Genomic DNA, 18,367 nt, shown 5'->3' with positions numbered 1-18,367 from the left:
CCCATCACTGTAGAAAACACCACTAATCTCCCTGTCTCACAAGCCTGAAACCCTGAAATTAACCTCAACTAATCTCTATCATTAAACTCACATATTCCATTTTCTACCAAATCCTGTCAGTTCTACCTTCACAACAGCACTAAAATCCACTCTTTTCTCTCCATCCAAACAGGTACTATGCTGATCCAAGCATGTTTCCCTCTCTAATAATTATAATAATGATGGTATTTGTAAAGCACTCACTATGTGTCAAGCACCATTCTAAGCACTGGGGCAGATACAAGCTCATCAGGTTAGATAGAGTCCCTGTCCCACTTGGGGCTCACAGTCTTAATCTCCATTTTACAGATGTGGTAACTGAGGTCCAGAGAAGTAAAGTGACTTGCTCAAGGTCATACAGCAGGCAAATGGCAGAGCCAGGATTAGAACCCAGGTCCTTCTGACTCCCAAGCCCGTGCTCTATCCACTAAACTATGCTGTTTCCCTCTAGAAGGCAAGCTAGTGGTGGGCAGGGAATATGTCTACCAATTCTGTTACACTATACTCTCACAAGCACTTAGTGCAATGCTCTGCATACAGTAAGTGCTCAATAAACATGATTATCATATCCCCGCTTTGACTTCTGCATTAGCCTCCTCACTAACCTCCCTGAGCCCTGTCTCTCTCTACTCTAGTCCTTATTTCAGTCTGCTGCCCACCTCATTTTTCTAAAAGACCTTTTAGGCCACATCTTCCCACTCCTCAGGAACCTCCAGTGGTTGCCCTCCACATCAAACAGAAACTCCTAACCATCAGCTTGAAAGCACTTAGTCAGTTCACACCTTTTCTTTCCTCACTGATTTCTTACAACAACCTAGACTTTATGAGAAGCAGCATGGCTTAGTGGACAAAGCACGTGACTGGGAGTCAGAAGGATGAGGGTTCTAATTCCCGCTCCGCCATCTGCCTGCTGTGTGACCTTGGGCAAGTCACTTTACTTCTCTGGGCCTCAGTTACTTCATCCATAAAATGGGGATTAAGAATGCAAGCACCACGTGGGACAGGGACTGTATACAACTTGATTAACTTGAATCTATCCCAGCACTTAGAACAGTGCCTGTCCCATAGTAAGCACTTAACAAGTGCTATAATTATTATTATTATTAGGCTTCACTCCTCTAGCACCAATCTACTCACTGTACCTCTATCTCATCTCTCACCAGTGCCCTCCCTCTGGCCATCCTTATATCTGGCAGGCGATCACACTCCCTACCTTCAGAGCCTTATAACAATCACATCTCCTCCAAAAGGCCTCTGCAACTAAGCCCTCATTTCCCCTAGTCTCTCTCCCTTCTTCATCGCCTAAGCTCTTGGATCTGTACTCTTTAAGCACTTGATATTCACTCCACCCACAGCGCTATGAACATATCCATAATTTATTTTAATGTCTGTCTCCCTCTCTACACTGTAAACTCCTTATGGACAGGGAATGTGTCTACCAACTCTGTTCTATTCTCCCAGGCACTTAGTACAGTACTCTGCACACAGTAAATGCTCAGTAAATACCATTGTACAGTACAGTACATTCAGGTCGACACCCTTTTCCATAAAGGACTAAATACTGCAGAAACTGAAGTGAATCTCAGGGCTTTTCTTTCTAAAACATGGCCTCTGGCATCAAAACACACACACACAAAATGGATTTTGTGATAAATATTTAGATAATGACTTTAGCAAATACAGTCGTACCTGCTGTCCCACTCCAAACAGGCTGACCTTTCAAATTTACGGAGAATAAAATGGGGAGAGGCAAAACAAAAGCTATAAGGTGCCACAAAGCTAAACTGCCAGAGAAACAATTACTAGATTCATGGGTCAACCCTGGGTTGAATTCTTCCATTATGTTCTGCTTCACTGATTTGCTTGCCCAAATGCAGATTCCTGCCAAAGGGCATGTGACTTGATGTCTTTCATGCTTCTAAAGGACAACATAAAAGCGCCTTGAAAAAAAAACATTTGATCTGGGTAAGTGATTTTAGTCCTATTCATGCTAAGTAAGCTATTAAGTCAAAATCCATTAGTCGCTTTTCAAATATTATAAATGAGTTGATTCATATAAGTTTCTTTCACATTTTAAGCAGCCTAGTGACAGAGATACTTAAAGGCTGATGCAATCAGATGGTTTAAAGTTTACACTTAGTAACTGTTGTCGTGAATTTTTAAAATGTCTTGATAAAATAAAAATATTCCTTATTTGATCATTGAATTTTCAATTTTATCTTATGGGAAAACTCAGCTTTTTACATGCGACTATATAGGCCAAGCAGGTGTTCATATATTTAACTAGGACTCAATACTGAAGCACCAATGGTGGAATGGTACAACTGTCCAGAAACCATCCAGGATCAGACTTAGTATTTTATTCTTTCATGGAAGTTTTAGGAAGCATAGTCTACAGTCTGGGAAGTCTGTATACAGTTTTTTTAGGTAAGGTTCAGGAGACGTAGTCCGAAAGTCGTTCAATAAATTATCTTTGCTCTTACTTGATCAAAAATGAACAAGCCAATAAGGGTCTAAATTGTAACCCCCTTGAGGACAGGAATCAAGTCTACTAATTCTTTCGTACTCTCTCAAGCATGTAGGACGGTGCTCCACGCAAGGAAGGAACTCAGTAAATATTACTGCTTGATCATCTTGGAGAAGTGTTCCTATTGAAGTCAATTGGTTAAGTCATTTAGATTGACTACTGGAGAATGTCTTAATAATAATAATAATGGTATTTGTTAGGGACTTACAATGTGCCAGGCACTGTACTAAGCGCTGGGATGGATACAGGCAGAGCATAGTCCTCTGACTCCCACACCCATGCTTTGCCACTAACAACCTTGTTCGCCGACTCAACCAACCTGTCATTTTTTCTGCTGCCCAGTATTTCCCTATCGTCTCTAACACCCAGGCTTCTTCTCGGTCTACAATCAAATATGCACTTTGGAAAGTATGGCAGAAGTTCCCATCTTCATAATAATTTCCACCTTGTCCGTGCTCTTCCAACAAGGAGACTATAACATCTAAGGCCTCCTTAGCGGTTGCCCCTCTTTCTAGACCAAGCCTAGGGGAAGGAAACAAGAAACACAAATGTTTGATCAAGCCTTATTATTACTGCTGAAATGTTCACACCAACTCAGCAAAGCCATTAAACAAATCAACACGTAGAAGCCCCTGAACCCACAAGGCAGTATGCAAACAAATCAATCAATCGTATTTATTGAGTGCTTACTATGTGCAGAGCATTGTACTATGTACTTGGGAGAGGACTACAGAATTAACAATCATGTTTCCTGCCTATAACGAGCAAATAGCAGCTTACTGCAATGGGATATAAAAATTTTCAATCTAATTATCACTTTTCAAAACTTTTGTGGGATTCTTGACCTCCTGCCATGCATTCTACTTATCAATCACTCAATGGAATTTATAGAGTTTACTGGGTACAGAGCACTGTACTAAGGGCTAGGGAGGGTACAATATAACAGAGTGGGTAGATACATTCCCTTGTCCACAATGTGCTTACAGTCTAGATGGGGGCAGACATTAATATAAATTAGGGGTATTTACATAAGGGCTGTGGGGCTAAGGGTGGGGTGAATACCAAGTGCCCAAAAGGTACAGATCCAAGTGCATAAATGACACAGAAGGGAGAGGAAAGCAGGAAAGGAGGGTTTGATTGGGCAAGACCAATAGTTCATCCCTCAAGAGGAAGATCAATCTGTCCCCTCGGCCTCCCTTTTTACCCATAAACTGCAAAAGGTCCCTGTGAGAGGCAAAACTGAAATTCTGGCAATGGGACCTGCTGGTCACTGAGTCTGCAATGTGGGGAGGGTTGGGAGAGGGCAGCCTTGACTACAGCACGATGAACACTAGCCCCAAAAGGAAGACTTCAAACCTTTGACTCTAGCTACTAACATCCCCAACATTTTTGGAACCTGGGTTATTAAAGTAATGGAATATTTACGGTTGTTCAACCAGAGCAATCTGGTGTGTCAACTCAGAGAAAGATAAGGAGGATAAACTTGCATGGTGACACACTTCTCTGGACTTACATGAGGGGTGTCAGGAGAAGAAGATCACTCTTTTCCATCCATCCACACCATGCCCAGCACAGGGATGTTAAGTGTGCCCTTGGGTGCTACACCCCTCTGCCCCACTGAGGGAGGGCAGTATAATCGAAAAGTGCACCCAAGGATGAGTCAGGACGGGGTAGGCAAAAAACATGCCTTCAACCCAGCAGTTGTGGCTTGAGGCCTCTCAGCTTCTCCTCATTGTTGATAAAGGTAGAGGGGCATGGGGTAGAGTGGCATGGGCACTGCCACCCTGTGGGCAATCAGAAGCAAGGGAAGACCTAGTAGGTAGCGCACGGGCCTAGGAGTCAGCAGGTCACAGGTTCTAATCCTTGCTCTGTCACTTGTCTGCTGTGTGACCTTGGACAAGTCACTTCCCTTCCTCTGTGCCTCAGTTCCCGCATCTATAAATAATAATAATGTTGGTATTTGTTAAGCGCTTACTATGTGCCGAGCACTGTTCTAAGCGCTGGGGTAGACACAGGGGAATCAGGTTGTCCCACATGGGGCTTACAGTCTTAATCCCCATTTTACAGATGAGGTAACTGAGGCACCGAGAAGTTAAGTGACATGCCCAAAGTCACACATCTGACGAGTGGCCGAGCCGGGATTTGAACCCTTGACCTCTGATTCCAAAGCCCGTGCTCTTTCCACTGAGCCACGCTGCTTCTCTGAAATGTCTATAAAATGGGGATTAGACTGTGAGCCCTATATGGGAACAGGGACAGTGTCCAACTGATTACCTTGTATCTAACCCAGCACTTAGTAATAATAATTATATGTGCCAGGCACTGTTCTGTGTGCCAGGCACTGTTCTGTGTGCCAGGCTCTGTTCTAAGCGCTGGGGTAGATACAAGGTAATCAGGTTGTCCCACATGGGGCTCACAGTCTTAATCACCATTTTACAGATGAGGTTACTGAGGCACAGAGAAGTTAAGTGATTTGCCCAAGGTCATTCAGCAGCAAGTGGCAGAGCCAGGATTAGAACCCACGTCCTCTGACTTTCAAGCCCATGCTCTCACCACTAGTCAAAGCTGCTTCTCTAAGTACTTAAGCAGTAAGCGCTTAACAAATACCATAATTATAATTATTCAAGGGGGAACAAGGAAAGAATGGTGCACTCCACTGGAGTCTCCAAAGCTGCACATCTTTTCATAAGCAGGAAAACTGGTCTCAAAAGTATCATTGATGGGCAGGGTGGCATTGCACTGACTCCTCCTCCTCAGTGGGAGAGAGCAGAACAGTCAGGAGTGCAAACTGCAGCTTCCTTTCTATATGCCTCCTCAAAGAGAGTAAAGGGTTGGTGGGAGGTTGCTTTTCCTTCCACAACTCCCAAGAGGGTGTGTTGTCCCTCCAGGACCCCCAAGTGTTAGAATGGGTGGGGCTCAACACTGATCATGATATCCTGAATCCCACTAGATTGTAAGGTTCTTGAGGGCAGGGATCACACTGCACTGTTCTAAGTGCTTAGTACAATGATGCCCTATAAATATGGCAGACAGATTGAATTTACAGGACTTATATTTAAAGTTCATTTGCCCCGATGACCTCTTTTATCCTTATAATATCCCCGGGATCCATTACCCATCTAAAGCCTTGCCAATCATCCCAACCCTAATTATTCAGAAATATTCAAAATTATGTTTTGGATTCCATGGAGATTAGAAAAATGTTCTCACAAATTATTCAAAAAGTGGAATTTCCCACACCTGTAAAACCTACTAGGAAGTCTCACATCAGCAGCAAAATTAAAGGGTGGAAGAAAAAGGGCACAATTCTAATTCCGCAATTTCCTCAAGAGATTTTTCACAGAGAATCGCTGCTGGGGACTGAATGGACAGGTCCAGAGCTGCTGCTAGCATGCGAGTATATCAGTTTTCCTTTCTTTGACTGGAGGACATTGCCCAAAATACTAAATAATGGCTATTCAACCCTTTCCATGGCAAGAAAAATCGTTCTATCTGCTGCAAGCACATTCCCTCCATATGGCATGAAGATGATCAATGTTTTTAGCAAAGTGTCCAGCTGAAAGGGAAGGCAAGAGGAAGGGACGGAAGAAACAGAATGCCATTGTTGAGCTCTCACAAGTGATAGCATACACTGTAAAGAAACATCCCTTTAGAAGTAGGTTCTATCCTACAATGCCAATGGCACAGCCCTTGTTAGTAACGGGTTAGCCAAACTGTCCTTTCATCAAGCCAAACTTACTTTCAACAAGCCAATTCCTAGTGTGGCACTCTTGGAAGTAAATTTAAACCATCCTATTTAAACAAAAGCAGAGTCTTCCAGGAACTGCCTGGATCAGCTCCCAACATTTCTCAGTAACTACTGTGACAACTAAGAAAATCACACTGGCTGAAACTAGCAGTTAAACATCTCCTATCTTTTTGCTCTTGCTTTTAAAATAGCTTTTAGCGCTCTTAGCACACCACTTCAGAATGGAAAGCCAAGAGGTTGCTTCTAACGAAGGTTATAAAATGACATATTTGTTTTCCAAGAATCAAAAGGGCAGAGATTCCTGCTGGTGCAGCACTTCTAAAACTAGGGAAGAACAGGGGCACTTGCATGAGTCTATTAGGACGAAGAGCAGACAAGCTAGAATTAGCTGTCCACGGCCAGATTTTCCATTCTGCACTCATGCTTGCTGTGGGCAGGGAACATGTCTACCAACTGTGGCACTGAACTCTCCCGAGTGCTTAGTACAGTGCTCTACAAATAGTAAACACTCAACCAATATGACTGATAGGTCCCAGGTCAATCTGGGCTAAGGATTCCATATCATGTGGCTGATAAAACTATGAGCAAATGTTAACTAAAAGGAGGAATCTATAGGTGCCCAAGATGAGTTTCTTAGATTAAAAAAAGGTTCTCACAAAAACACACACACAAACACATTACTTACACAAATGTATTCCCCCACACATACATATGCTATTATAGATGGCAGGGGGGAGAGGGAGTTATTTTACTCACAGATAAGATCCATTTTCTATTAAACTTCCACATCAATCACAGGCCAATTCACCCTTGGTTGCATAGTCTACAACTCCTCACGTACCTGACCAGATCCATCCCCAGCAAGGCCTCCCTCTCAGCAGCTGGCTCTCTGGTAACGATGGCCTCGTTAGCAATGCAGACCCCATGTTCATTAGCTCCCATTTCTGCACCCCAAAGCCAGGCAGGTTTGCTTAACACAATGGCGTGTGTCTTCTGAACTTGGTCAATTGCAATGTATGTGCACTAGCGAGGGAAGGAGGAAACACAATGTTTAGTGAACCATCCACGTTTGTATTTGTTCAGAAAAATCAAGGTTGCTATAAGGTTATAGCAATTACACACCAACACAGTCACATAGCGGATCTGAACCATTCTCATTTTAATACTGCTTGGATAATAACAAAAGAAGCAAGGGTTTAATCATTTTTTGACTTTTTGGATACTGCATCACATGTAATATCACATCTGTGCTCCTAGTTAGACTGTGAGACTCAGGTGGTAGGACAGGGAATGTGTTCAACTGATTATTTTGTATCTCTCCCAGAATTTGGCATAGGATTTTGCACAAAGTAAGCACTTTATAAATACCATCATTATTACTGAGTGATTTCCTCGTGGTATTCCTGCCTTATTTCAACCTCTATCATCAAAACCTATTTACTGAATATCTTTTCTATTCAGGACAGCATTATTCTAGGATGGGTGTGAAGAACAGAAACTGTCTTTGTCAATCAACTGCATTTATTAAGCACTTACTTTATGCAGAGCACTGTACTAAGTGCTTACATCCTTACTCTCAAGGATGACTTGATTTCTCCATATTCTTCAGCTCTTAACAATAAACATACCATTATATTTCCCACACCATGAGCCAATAAGAACATGTGCCAATGTGAAGCTAAAAGAGTTATGAACATTTATTTTAGAACAGACCATTTCTAGAGCATTTAATCAGGACCTCTTGCTGTCACAAAACTTCAGCTATCCTGTGTTTGCTCTACTTTACACATTCATCACCATAAATTCCAACATTAGCAAAAAAAATCCTGAGACCTACACAGACAGGAAAAATCATGCTCTTCTTCAAGACAGTCATATTGGGGGAGTTTAAATGTGAATTAAGAGAATGGGTCAAGCAGTTATACGAGGCAGAGAAAAGCTTGATGTGCTCCCTGCTAACTAGATGGTTTGGGCATTATCAAAGTTCCTGGACAGGAATGCTGATTAATGAGAAGCAGCATGGCCTTGTGGATATAGCATGGGCCTGGGAGTCAGAAGGGTTCTAATCCTGACTCTGCTACCTGTCTGCTGTGTGACCTTGGGCAAGGCACTTAACTTCTCTGTGCTCTCCCAAGGGTGTAGTACAGCACTTTGCACACAGTAAGTGCTCAATTAATATAACTGAATGAATATACTCTAAACTCCAAAATGTGCTTCAAAATTTAAAACACCCAGAAGCCTAGAGGCCGGGGCCACATATCTATTAGTCATTAATAACTACCTAAGTACAGTTATTGCTTTCACCTGTCCAGAAAGGATGTTACAATATTCAAAAGGATTATTTATCCATCTCAAACTGGTCACCTCTAGGCTACTACGGCATTTGCTTCATGAGAAGCAGTGTTGCCTAGTGGATAGAGCGCATGAGTCTGGGAGTCAGAAGGACCTAGGTTCTAATCTCAGTTCCGCCACTTCTCTGATGTGACCTTGGGCAAGTCACTTCACTTCTCTGTGCTTCAGTTACCTCATCTGTAAAATGCGAATTAAGACTGTGAGCCCCATGTGGGAGACTGTAAGCTCTCGCAGGTAGGAAATGTATCTGTTGTTATATTGTATATTGCACTCTCCCAAGCGCTTAGTACAGTGCTCTGCACACAGTGTTCAATAAATACGACTGAATGAGTGACATGGACTGTGTCCAATGTGATTAGCTCCAGTGCCCAGAACACTGCCTGGCACACAATAAGTGCTTAACATTTCCATTTTTTTAAATTGTGGAAAAGAGGGGTTTCAAAATGTAGAAAATACATTATCTTGAAATTCTTTATACATTAAGATCTACCCCTAGCACCCGGTCAGCCTTTTCTAAATAGAACTTTTAAAATATTCTCATGATTTTACTATTACTTCCACAATGAATCACCTTTCGTACTTTTCATATTGGATGGTAAGTTCATCTTCGTAGACTTTAGCTCAACTGTGAAAAAAACAATTTACAAGTCTAATACCGATGTAGTGTATAATTTTATGGTTTGCTCTTATTACAGTTTTTTTGCTCGATTTTTTTTTTACCTCATTCAAATCTATCTTTAGTTTTCAAGCACTAGTACTGTACTCTGCACACAGTAAGTGCTCAATAAATACTATTGAATGAATAAACCCCTTGGTGTATTTTACTTATAAATGAAAATATTTGGGCATAATATAATTGTGCCATTTGTTAAGCTCTTGCTGTGTGCCACGGACTGTACTAAGCAACCTTAAACCTAAAACACAACCTTAATTACTCTTTGGTACTTCTGGGTTGAATAGTCAGCGAAGAAGGACTGCTTCTCCAGGCATTGCTAGGGTCTGGGTAAGGCTAGTCCCAGCACACTTTGGATCCCTTTCTTTCCTACCATAAAGTACTCTAAGCCCCCATTTTTTCTGGAGTCACCTTCTTTGGATAGGTCCTCACCTTCAGAGTCCCTAAAGTCCCCCCCCCCCGCCCAAATGGTAAGCTCACTGTGGGCTGGGAACACACCTGCCAATTCTGCTGTATTTTACCCTCATAAGTGCTTAGTACAGTGCTCTGCACCTAGTAAGTGCTCAATAAAAGCCATAGATAGATTGAGGTTAATAATAATAATAATGTTGGTATTTGTTAAGCGCTTACTATGTGCCGAGCACTGTTCTAAGCGCTGGGGTAGACATAGGGGAATCAGGTTGTCCCACATGGGGCTCACAGTCTTAATCCCCATTTTACAGATGAGGGAACTGAGGCACAGAGAAGTTAAGTGACTTGCCCACAGTCACACAGCCGACAAGTGGCAGAGCTGGGATTCGAACTCATGAGCCCTGACTCCAAAGCCCGTGCTCTTTCCACTTAGCCACGCTGGTTAAGTAACATGTCTACCAATTCTGTTGAACTGTACTCTACCAAGAGTTTAGTACAGTGATCTGCATAGAGAAAGCACTCAGGAAATACAACTGATATCCCAAAACTGACATGCAAATAAGTGAGCAGGTTTCCTAGTCCAACAAGTAATCCCAGTGAAGACTGAGGTTAGCCACTAGGTGGCAGCAAAACTCACCTGGTGCTTACCCACCTGGTCCATAATAATGGTATTTAATAATGTTGGTATTTGTTAAGCACTTACTATGTGCCGAGCACTGTTCTAAGCGCTGGGGTAGACATAGGGGAATCAGGTTGTCCCACGTGGGGCTCACAGTCTTAATCCCCATTTTACAGATGAGGGAACTGAGGCACAGAGAAGTTAAGTGACTTGCCCACAGTCACACAGCCGACAAGTGGCAGAGCTGGGATTCGAACTCATGAGCCCTGACTCCAAAGCCCGTGCTCTTTCCACTGAGCCACGCTGCTTCTCCATTTGTTAAGCGCTTACTATGTGCTAAGCACTGAGGTAGATACAAGGTAATCAGGTTGTCCCACCTGGGGCTCAGAGTCTTCATCCCCATTTTACAGATGAGGTAACTGGCACAGAGAAGTTGAGTGACTTGCCTAAAGTCACACAGCTGATAAGTGATGGAGCTGCGATTAGAATCCACAGCTTCTGACTCCCAAGCCCACGCTCTTTCCACTAAGCCATGCTGCTTCACAAGCCTACAGGCATAGGGGTCTGTAGCCTCAAGGGATTTCCTCTTCAAAATAATAACTCATCTGGCATGGGTAACTTGACCTGTTTCTACTACTGCTAATAATGCTTTAACAAAATGTTCTATTGTAAAACCTGCTACACTCATATTCATTCATATCCTGTGCCTTGGACACAGGACTGGTGTGATTTTGTTTGTATTTTTCAGGCCTTGGGTAAACCCATATCAACATCATCCTACCCATGATTGTGCAGTTTTTTTGGTTTTAAGTGATTTCTTTGTGCCACACACTTTGCTAAACCCTGAGGAAGATTCAGGATAAACACATCACACATGGATTTTGATCTACATGGGGCTCAAAGTCTAAGGCGAAGAGGGAACAGATATTTAATATCCTTTTTTAATACAGGAAGAAACAGAGGCTCGGGGAAAAAAGTAACTTGCCCAAGTTCATACAGCAGAAAAATGGCAGAGCCAGGATTAAAACCCAGGTCACCTGACTCCCAATCCTGTGCCCTTTCCACTAGACCATACTGCTTCTTGCTATTTTTTCTCCTTCTACCTGAACTCATTTAACACCATCTATTTCAATAAGGTGGACTATTTTCTGGGCTACAGCATTTGGTACTTGCAAAATGATTTTATTTTTTTGACTCTCCTATGCAATTCATTTCCAAGAATCCAAGTTTCATTTGACTTCTTATACGATTCTCGAGCTAAATTTTAAACCATCCCAGACAAATTAATATCTAACAGCCTTGAAAATCCTTAGGAAGGAGATTAAACAGCTTCCTTTTTAAATCCATTCTAAACGTGGCAGTAATAGTATGTGCCTAGTGTGTGCAAAGCACTGTACTAAAAATGCTAGCAAAAAATACCTGCATGAGAATTAGATATAAAGTTTCAATGGGCTCACAATCTAATAATGAGGAGTCTCAAAGTCCATCACAGAGGAGAGAGGCTGCACCACTCTCAGACCACTAGGACTTCCTTTAGTCCCTGCTCCAGCAGAGGAGAATTTAAACATGGGTAGCCCTTGGGACCACTTTTAAACCAATGAAAAAGCCACCACCTGCAGCTGTAGTCTGTGACTATAGATCTGAGCCATGAGGACTCTGAAATCCTACGGCTCTTGTATTTATCTCCATTCTTGTCTTTTACATTCTTGACCCCCGCTAGGCCATTAGCTTGTTGTAGGCAGGAAACATGTCTACCAACTCAGTTATACTGTACTCTCCCAAGCGCTAAGTACAATGCTCTGCACATGGTAAGCACTCAACAAATTCCACTGATGACATTTCATTTTTCCTTAAGTATTTGTCACCAAGCCGCTCCCCACCTCATTCTGATACTGTGAGCCCCTTGAGAGCCCTGTAACCAGGTCTGTAGCTCATCTGTATACTTCTTTCCCAGCATTTAGTACAGTGCTTTGCTCACAATAGGTACTTAAAAACTACTATTACTACTATGGGGAGAGGGCTGGTGACAGACATGGGAAAAAACCCCACAAAAAGATAAGGACAAGAATAAATACCAAAGAAGTTGTAGTTTCATGTCCCTCATGGCCAAGGCAGAGCTATTCAGAGCCCAACAGTCATGAAAGACACAACCTCTCCGATTGCTGTTTAAAAGTGGCTGCTTCACCCTCCTCCTGCTACGGAACAGGCTGGAGGCTGGAGCACAATGTCGGGTAATGGTGGGGCTACCTGAAGGAGAATATTTCAGGCAGGGGGGCTTTGCACAAGCATTCTTTTCTCAACATTCCAATTTCCTGCTTGAAATATCAAGCACTTAGTACAGTGCTCTGCACACAGTAAGTACAAGAAATATCACTGATTGATCAATGGGCAAAAATCCTGAGGGCCTTTTCTGCCTTCTATATTATTTCCATTTGATACATCCAAATTCTTCTAAAAGGTCTCGCTTTACTGACGCCCTTAACTACAGTAAGGCAATGTTTTTCAAAGGTCATAATTACTAGAATTTAATCTCAGCATATTATAATGACTATATTAACTTGGAATTTAGAAAAGAATATCACTGAATTCTGCTTTTTAAGTTCAAACTCTTGGTGGGGAGGGAGGGAGGGAAAAAAGACAAGAAATCATTTTCTTGATTTTCTACATCTTTCTTCATCCTATCTTTAAGCATCCCAAAAAAGTTTCTGCTAACTGTAGGTCAAACGCTGTATTACAATGCAATCAGCTTAGACACAATCCCTGTTACTTATGGTGAAAACTGCATGCAAAACTTCTGGTGTTTAAAATAGTTCCAAAATTTCATACAAACCTCTGCAAAACTGAAAGTGTGCAGCATGAATCCAAATGTCAAAGAATGGAATATGAAGATGCCATAAGATAAAAATGATTGTAGGACAGGTTATCTTTTTCCTCATGGTTTAGTCAAAAACTAAAAGCAAAGCTGCCCTTGTGCTCACGCTGCCCTGGTACACTCCAACACATGGGATCACTGGGCACCAGCCAGTGAGATGGGGAATGAAGACATCAGCACAATACACTTTTTAATTAATGAAAGACAACCATTGTGTCAATCCTACTGTACTGCCTGAATCCTGGCACTGCCAGTGAGTCCATTATGAAATACCAATTGAGTCAGTTAGACCTCTTGGTAGGAGAAATAACGGCTGGGCTAAATGGGACGTTTTAGAAAAAGGATAGCAACTCAAGAGAATGAAAAGAACATTTCTAATCACCACCGGGCTTTTACTCCCAGCCAAAGCTGACCGCGAATTACTCTGTTGCACAAACAGGTCATTAAGGTGCCATTGAGGGCACTGCACTATATACACTAGCAAAAAATGCCAGGTGCTCTAGGGAGAACAATTTGAGAGGACTAGAGGATAAGAGGAGATTGTACAGAGCTCAGAATTTTCCCCAGAAACCACTGCGCTCTAGCATTAGTGCCAATGTTTCACTGAGAGTACTGGAGCAAAAATGAGGTAGGGATTCTGGGGGGGGTTGGTTTGTGGTGTGAGAGGTGGGGGAGGGAGATTAGTGACCAGAAGACTGTAAATTCATTGTGGGCAGGGAATGTGTCTGTTTATTGTTTTATTGTACCCTCCAAAGTGCTCAGTACAGTGCTCTGCAAACAGTAAGCTCTCAATAAATATGACTGAAAGAATGAAGGGCATAGAGCATTCATTCACCCAATCATATTTATTAAGCACTTACTGTGTGCAGAGCACTGAACTAAGCACTTGGAAAGTACAATTCAGCAACAAATAGAGACAATCCCCACCCACACCAGGCTCACAGTCTAGAAGGGGGGAGGCAGACATCAAAACAAGTAAACAGGCATCAATAGCATCAATATAAACAAAATTGTAGATATACACACATCATTAATAAAGAGAATTATAATTATGCACATATATACACACAAGTGGTATGGGGCGGGGAGGGAGGTAGAGCAGAGGAAGCCAGTGGAGGCAACGGGGAGGGGAGGGGAGGGGGAGCAGAGGAAAAGGGGGGCTTAATCAATTTTGAGTCTTTTCAGCCCCCAAATGTAAGTACTCAGTTCTTGCCTCAGACCAAAAATGAGTGAGATTGGAAATTCAGCTAAAAAGCCATGGAGGCCATCACCCCAAAGGAATTGTACACTTACACTCTCTAAGAGTGCTTAAACTTCCTTTGGTAAAAATGAAACTCAAGGCAAGAATCACTTCCCCAAAAGCCATCCTCCACATCAGTCTTAACTGAAATTTAGTCATCAGCTAGCAGGAGCCTCTTCTTTTATCATCTTTACTAAAATTCCCACGAAGTGATGATGATTTGATTTTAACAAAACAGTTTTTTTAAGGAAAAACAGTTTTAAGGAAAACAATTTAACACATGCTAATTAAAGAAGTTGTGTGTCTGAAGTTTACACAAATGATGAATGCTATTAAGTACATCAAGATGTCTTAATTTGCAAGGCATTTCATGTCTGCCTGCTAGTTAATAAATTAAAACAGTGATTTTTTTTTCCCAGTCAAGAAACAAAAAATGTAAGTAATGACAAAGCTTCAGCCAATGCATAATGGAAAATTGCCCAATTAAGCTACTGAATGCTAAAACTGAGTCAACAATTAAGACTGTCTCTTGACTTTAAATTATGCTTTAATTAGCCCTCTGGGTGTAAAATACCTGCAGCTTTCCTAATACGACAAGGGTTTTCCAAATACTAAATCAATTCTATTTTTAATCTGGAATGAATGGGCAGGGAACGGTGTTTGCTAATTCTATCGTACTGTACTCTCCCAAGCACTTAGAACAGTGCTGTGCACATAGTAAGCGCTCAGTATATACTATTGATTAATCTGGATGTTCCCCACATATAAGGTAAGGATAATTTTCATTGTGGTTGAAATAAGGGGTAGCTTTGGAAACTCAACCTTTATGAAGGACTAAGTACTTCACTCATAAGTACAGAACACCCTAAAGCCTACCAAAAGACACTTTTCTTCCCTCTCACCACTCCTTTTCCCCTCTCCACTTCTCAGTGACTGTAGGTAGAACAGAGAGAATAAGCAGTTGTGCTCTGAAAGTCACATGGATTGCCACCCATCATGCTTTCATTCCCTCCTCCATCTCCCTGACAAATATAAAAATATGATTGATTGACTGACTGACAAATATACAAAAGGGCCAAGGATCTACAGGATAAAGGAAAGGGACACCCAGGGATCTCTGTTCCCCTAAAAAGCGAGAATGAGACATTGAATCCATCCAGATGAGCAGGAACATGCCAGGGAAGAATGGCAGGCAGGCAGGCACAGGGACCTTTCTTCACAAATATCAAATGCTGCCCTTGACCTCAGACAAGTGTTTGCCCAGCAGCTGCCCAGAAAACTAGAGCATCATGTCTAAAGAATTTAGAATGCCTGTGTGGAAAATACACATGCTGAGCTCTCAACATCCACTCCTGGTAAAATCGTATCTGTAATTTACGTATATATCTGTAATTTATATTAATGTCTGCCTCCTCCTCTAGGCTTTAAGCTCATTGTGGGCATGGGACATAGTGTGTTTCACTGTACTCTCCCAAGCACTTAGTACAGAGTAGGCACTCAATAAATACAACTGATTGATTGAATTTGCTTTGTAGATCTCATAACCTATATTAGCATTATACTATTTCAATTGTGCCTCATAGGCCAGACCAACTACACTGACTAAGAAGAACCATTCTTGCCCCTTCCTTCTGTACCTTGGGAAACCAATGCCAGCCTTCCCTTGAGACACTTAGAGGAATCAGAAGCCTGAATGGGGTAAACAGCCAGTATGACAAAAGGCAGAAGGCAGAGACCCAAGATTCCAAAGATTCCCATAGCACTAGACAAGCAAGGCCAGAGGGATCCCCCCCCAGCAGGGAGTCAGAATTTCCACGATCACATTCTCAGTTCTGGCAGTACTTTGCTTTCAGTTGCCTCACGATAATTCTGCTCACATTTCTTCTTTGTCCCAAGAACTTTTTTTCCAGTCTGTCTGCAGACAGAGGTTCAGGAAGGAGTTATCTCTGGCCAAAAAGAGTGCCGGTTTTCAGAATCGTAATTTCTGAGCCTTTTAGAAATAAATGGAGGGAGAATCTGGACAGGAACCCTTCCCCATCATCACTCCACCCCAAGTCTCAGTGTCCTGGGAAGGAATTTGGACTCTGTCCAACCTGATTATTTTGTATCTATTCCAGCACTTAAAACAGAGAAAAAAAAGTTACCTTCTTTGAGGTCTGACCACTGATATGAGTCTTCGGGCAGGGGGATGGAGAAATCAATCAATCACTGGTATTTATTGAGCACATATTTTGTGCAGCACACTGTACTAAGCACTTGGGAGAGAACAATAAAACAAAGCTGGTATACATGTTTCCTTCCCACAACGAATCTAAACAGGGACACAGACATTAATATAAATAAGTTATGGCTATGTACATAAGTGCTGTGTGGCTGAAGGGGGTGTGAACACCAAATACTTAGAAGATACAGGTTGATGTGCAAAGACGACTCAGAAGGGAGAGAGAGTGGGGAAACGGGGCTTAATCGGGGAAGGCCTCTTGGAGGAGATATGACCTTAAGAAGGCTTTGAAGGTGGAGAGAGAAGTGGTCTCATATATAATGTTGGTATTTGTTAAGCGCTTACTATGTGCAGACCACTGTTCTAAGCGCTGGGGTAGATAGAGGGTAATCAGGTTGTCCCACGTGAGGCTCACAGTTAATCCCCATTTTACAGATGAGGTAACTGAGGCACAGAGCAGTTAAGTGACTTGCCCACAGTCACACAGCTGACAAGTGGCAGAGCCAGGAGTCAAACCCATGACCTTTTACTCCGAAGCCCAGGCTCTTTCCACTGAGCCATGCTGCTTCCCAAATGTATATGGAGGGGGAGGGAGTTCCAGTCCTGAAGGAGGATCTGAAAAAGGAGTCAGCAGCAAGAAAGATGAGACTGAGGCACAGTGAGCAAGTTGATGCTAGAGGAGAGCAGAGAAGTAACTCCTGTTTGGGGAGAACTAAAGTTAGTGTCAAGGCAGCCATCTACCTCTTTCATTGGTGGTCAACCAAAACACTTTATCTCTCCCATATTAACTGGTCATAACATCTAGGATTGCAAAAGGGCAAGCATTCACCTATGTGAACCTACTTGGAGTAGCATATAAATGGGTGAATATATAACATCCTTAAAATAACATTCACAAACTCTTAGGCCCAAAAGAAAAACACCAACTCTCAGACTGGGATAGAGGGAATTCCCAACACAAACATCATGTTTTGAGAAATTAGGGTAAAAAAGACAACTTTCAAATATAAAAATGGCCACTGATTTAATGAATCGCCATAGGTATGCTGAGAGACTAAATTTGTTGTTGGAAGCTAGACGCCCCTCTTCAGAGAAAGGACAGATCACTGAGACTCTTCTACTGGGTCTTTGTAATTTGTTTTCTCACAGGTGCCTTCCCCATGGCCAGGTCTGACATGTAAATAGATGATGGACCAAATAGCAAACCAAAGGAGGCAGCATGGCTTAGTAGAAGGAGTATGGGCTTGGGAGTCAGAGGTCGTGGGTTCTAATCCCAGCTCCATCACTTGCCAACTGTGTGACTTTGAGCAAATCACTTAACTTCTCTGTGCCTCAGTTACCTCATCTGTAAAATTGGGATTAAGACTGTGAGCCCCACGTGGGATAACCTGATTACACTGTATCTACCCCAGTGCTTAGAACAGTGCTTGACACATAGTAAGTGCTTAACAAATAGCATCATCTGCATCAGAAGCTCCAAGCTCTAAGCCCTTTCCTTAGGAAAGCATACACAGTCTCATATGCATGAGAAATGTAACCTAGTTAAGTGAGAACCTGCACAGGGGAAAATAACACCTACACCAAGGGACCCATTTTCTTACATCTACCATGCCAATCTCTCATATGAATCAATACTTTATGGCAGGAGAGTTTGCATAAACTGAT

General features: G+C 42.3%; 1 protein-coding gene across 1 annotated transcript in view; it reads right to left on the bottom strand.

Annotated features, from left to right (window-relative positions):
• Positions 1-18,367, bottom strand: part of SCRN1 (secernin 1) — a 54,914-nt gene that overhangs the window by 14,849 nt on the left and 21,698 nt on the right. The window contains exons 3-4 of the mRNA XM_001510362.4: positions 7,156-7,337; positions 2,886-3,088 (exon numbers count right to left, since the gene is read on the bottom strand). Of these exons, the coding sequence (XP_001510412.2) occupies positions 2,886-3,088; positions 7,156-7,337 (385 nt within the window). The remainder of the gene's footprint in view (positions 1-2,885; positions 3,089-7,155; positions 7,338-18,367) is intronic.

The sequence above is a fragment of the Ornithorhynchus anatinus genome, chromosome 8 (genome assembly GCF_004115215.2).
Source record: "Ornithorhynchus anatinus isolate Pmale09 chromosome 8, mOrnAna1.pri.v4, whole genome shotgun sequence".
Taxonomy (NCBI): domain Eukaryota; kingdom Metazoa; phylum Chordata; class Mammalia; order Monotremata; family Ornithorhynchidae; genus Ornithorhynchus; species Ornithorhynchus anatinus.
This window is presented reverse-complemented; position numbering and strand designations above follow the sequence as displayed.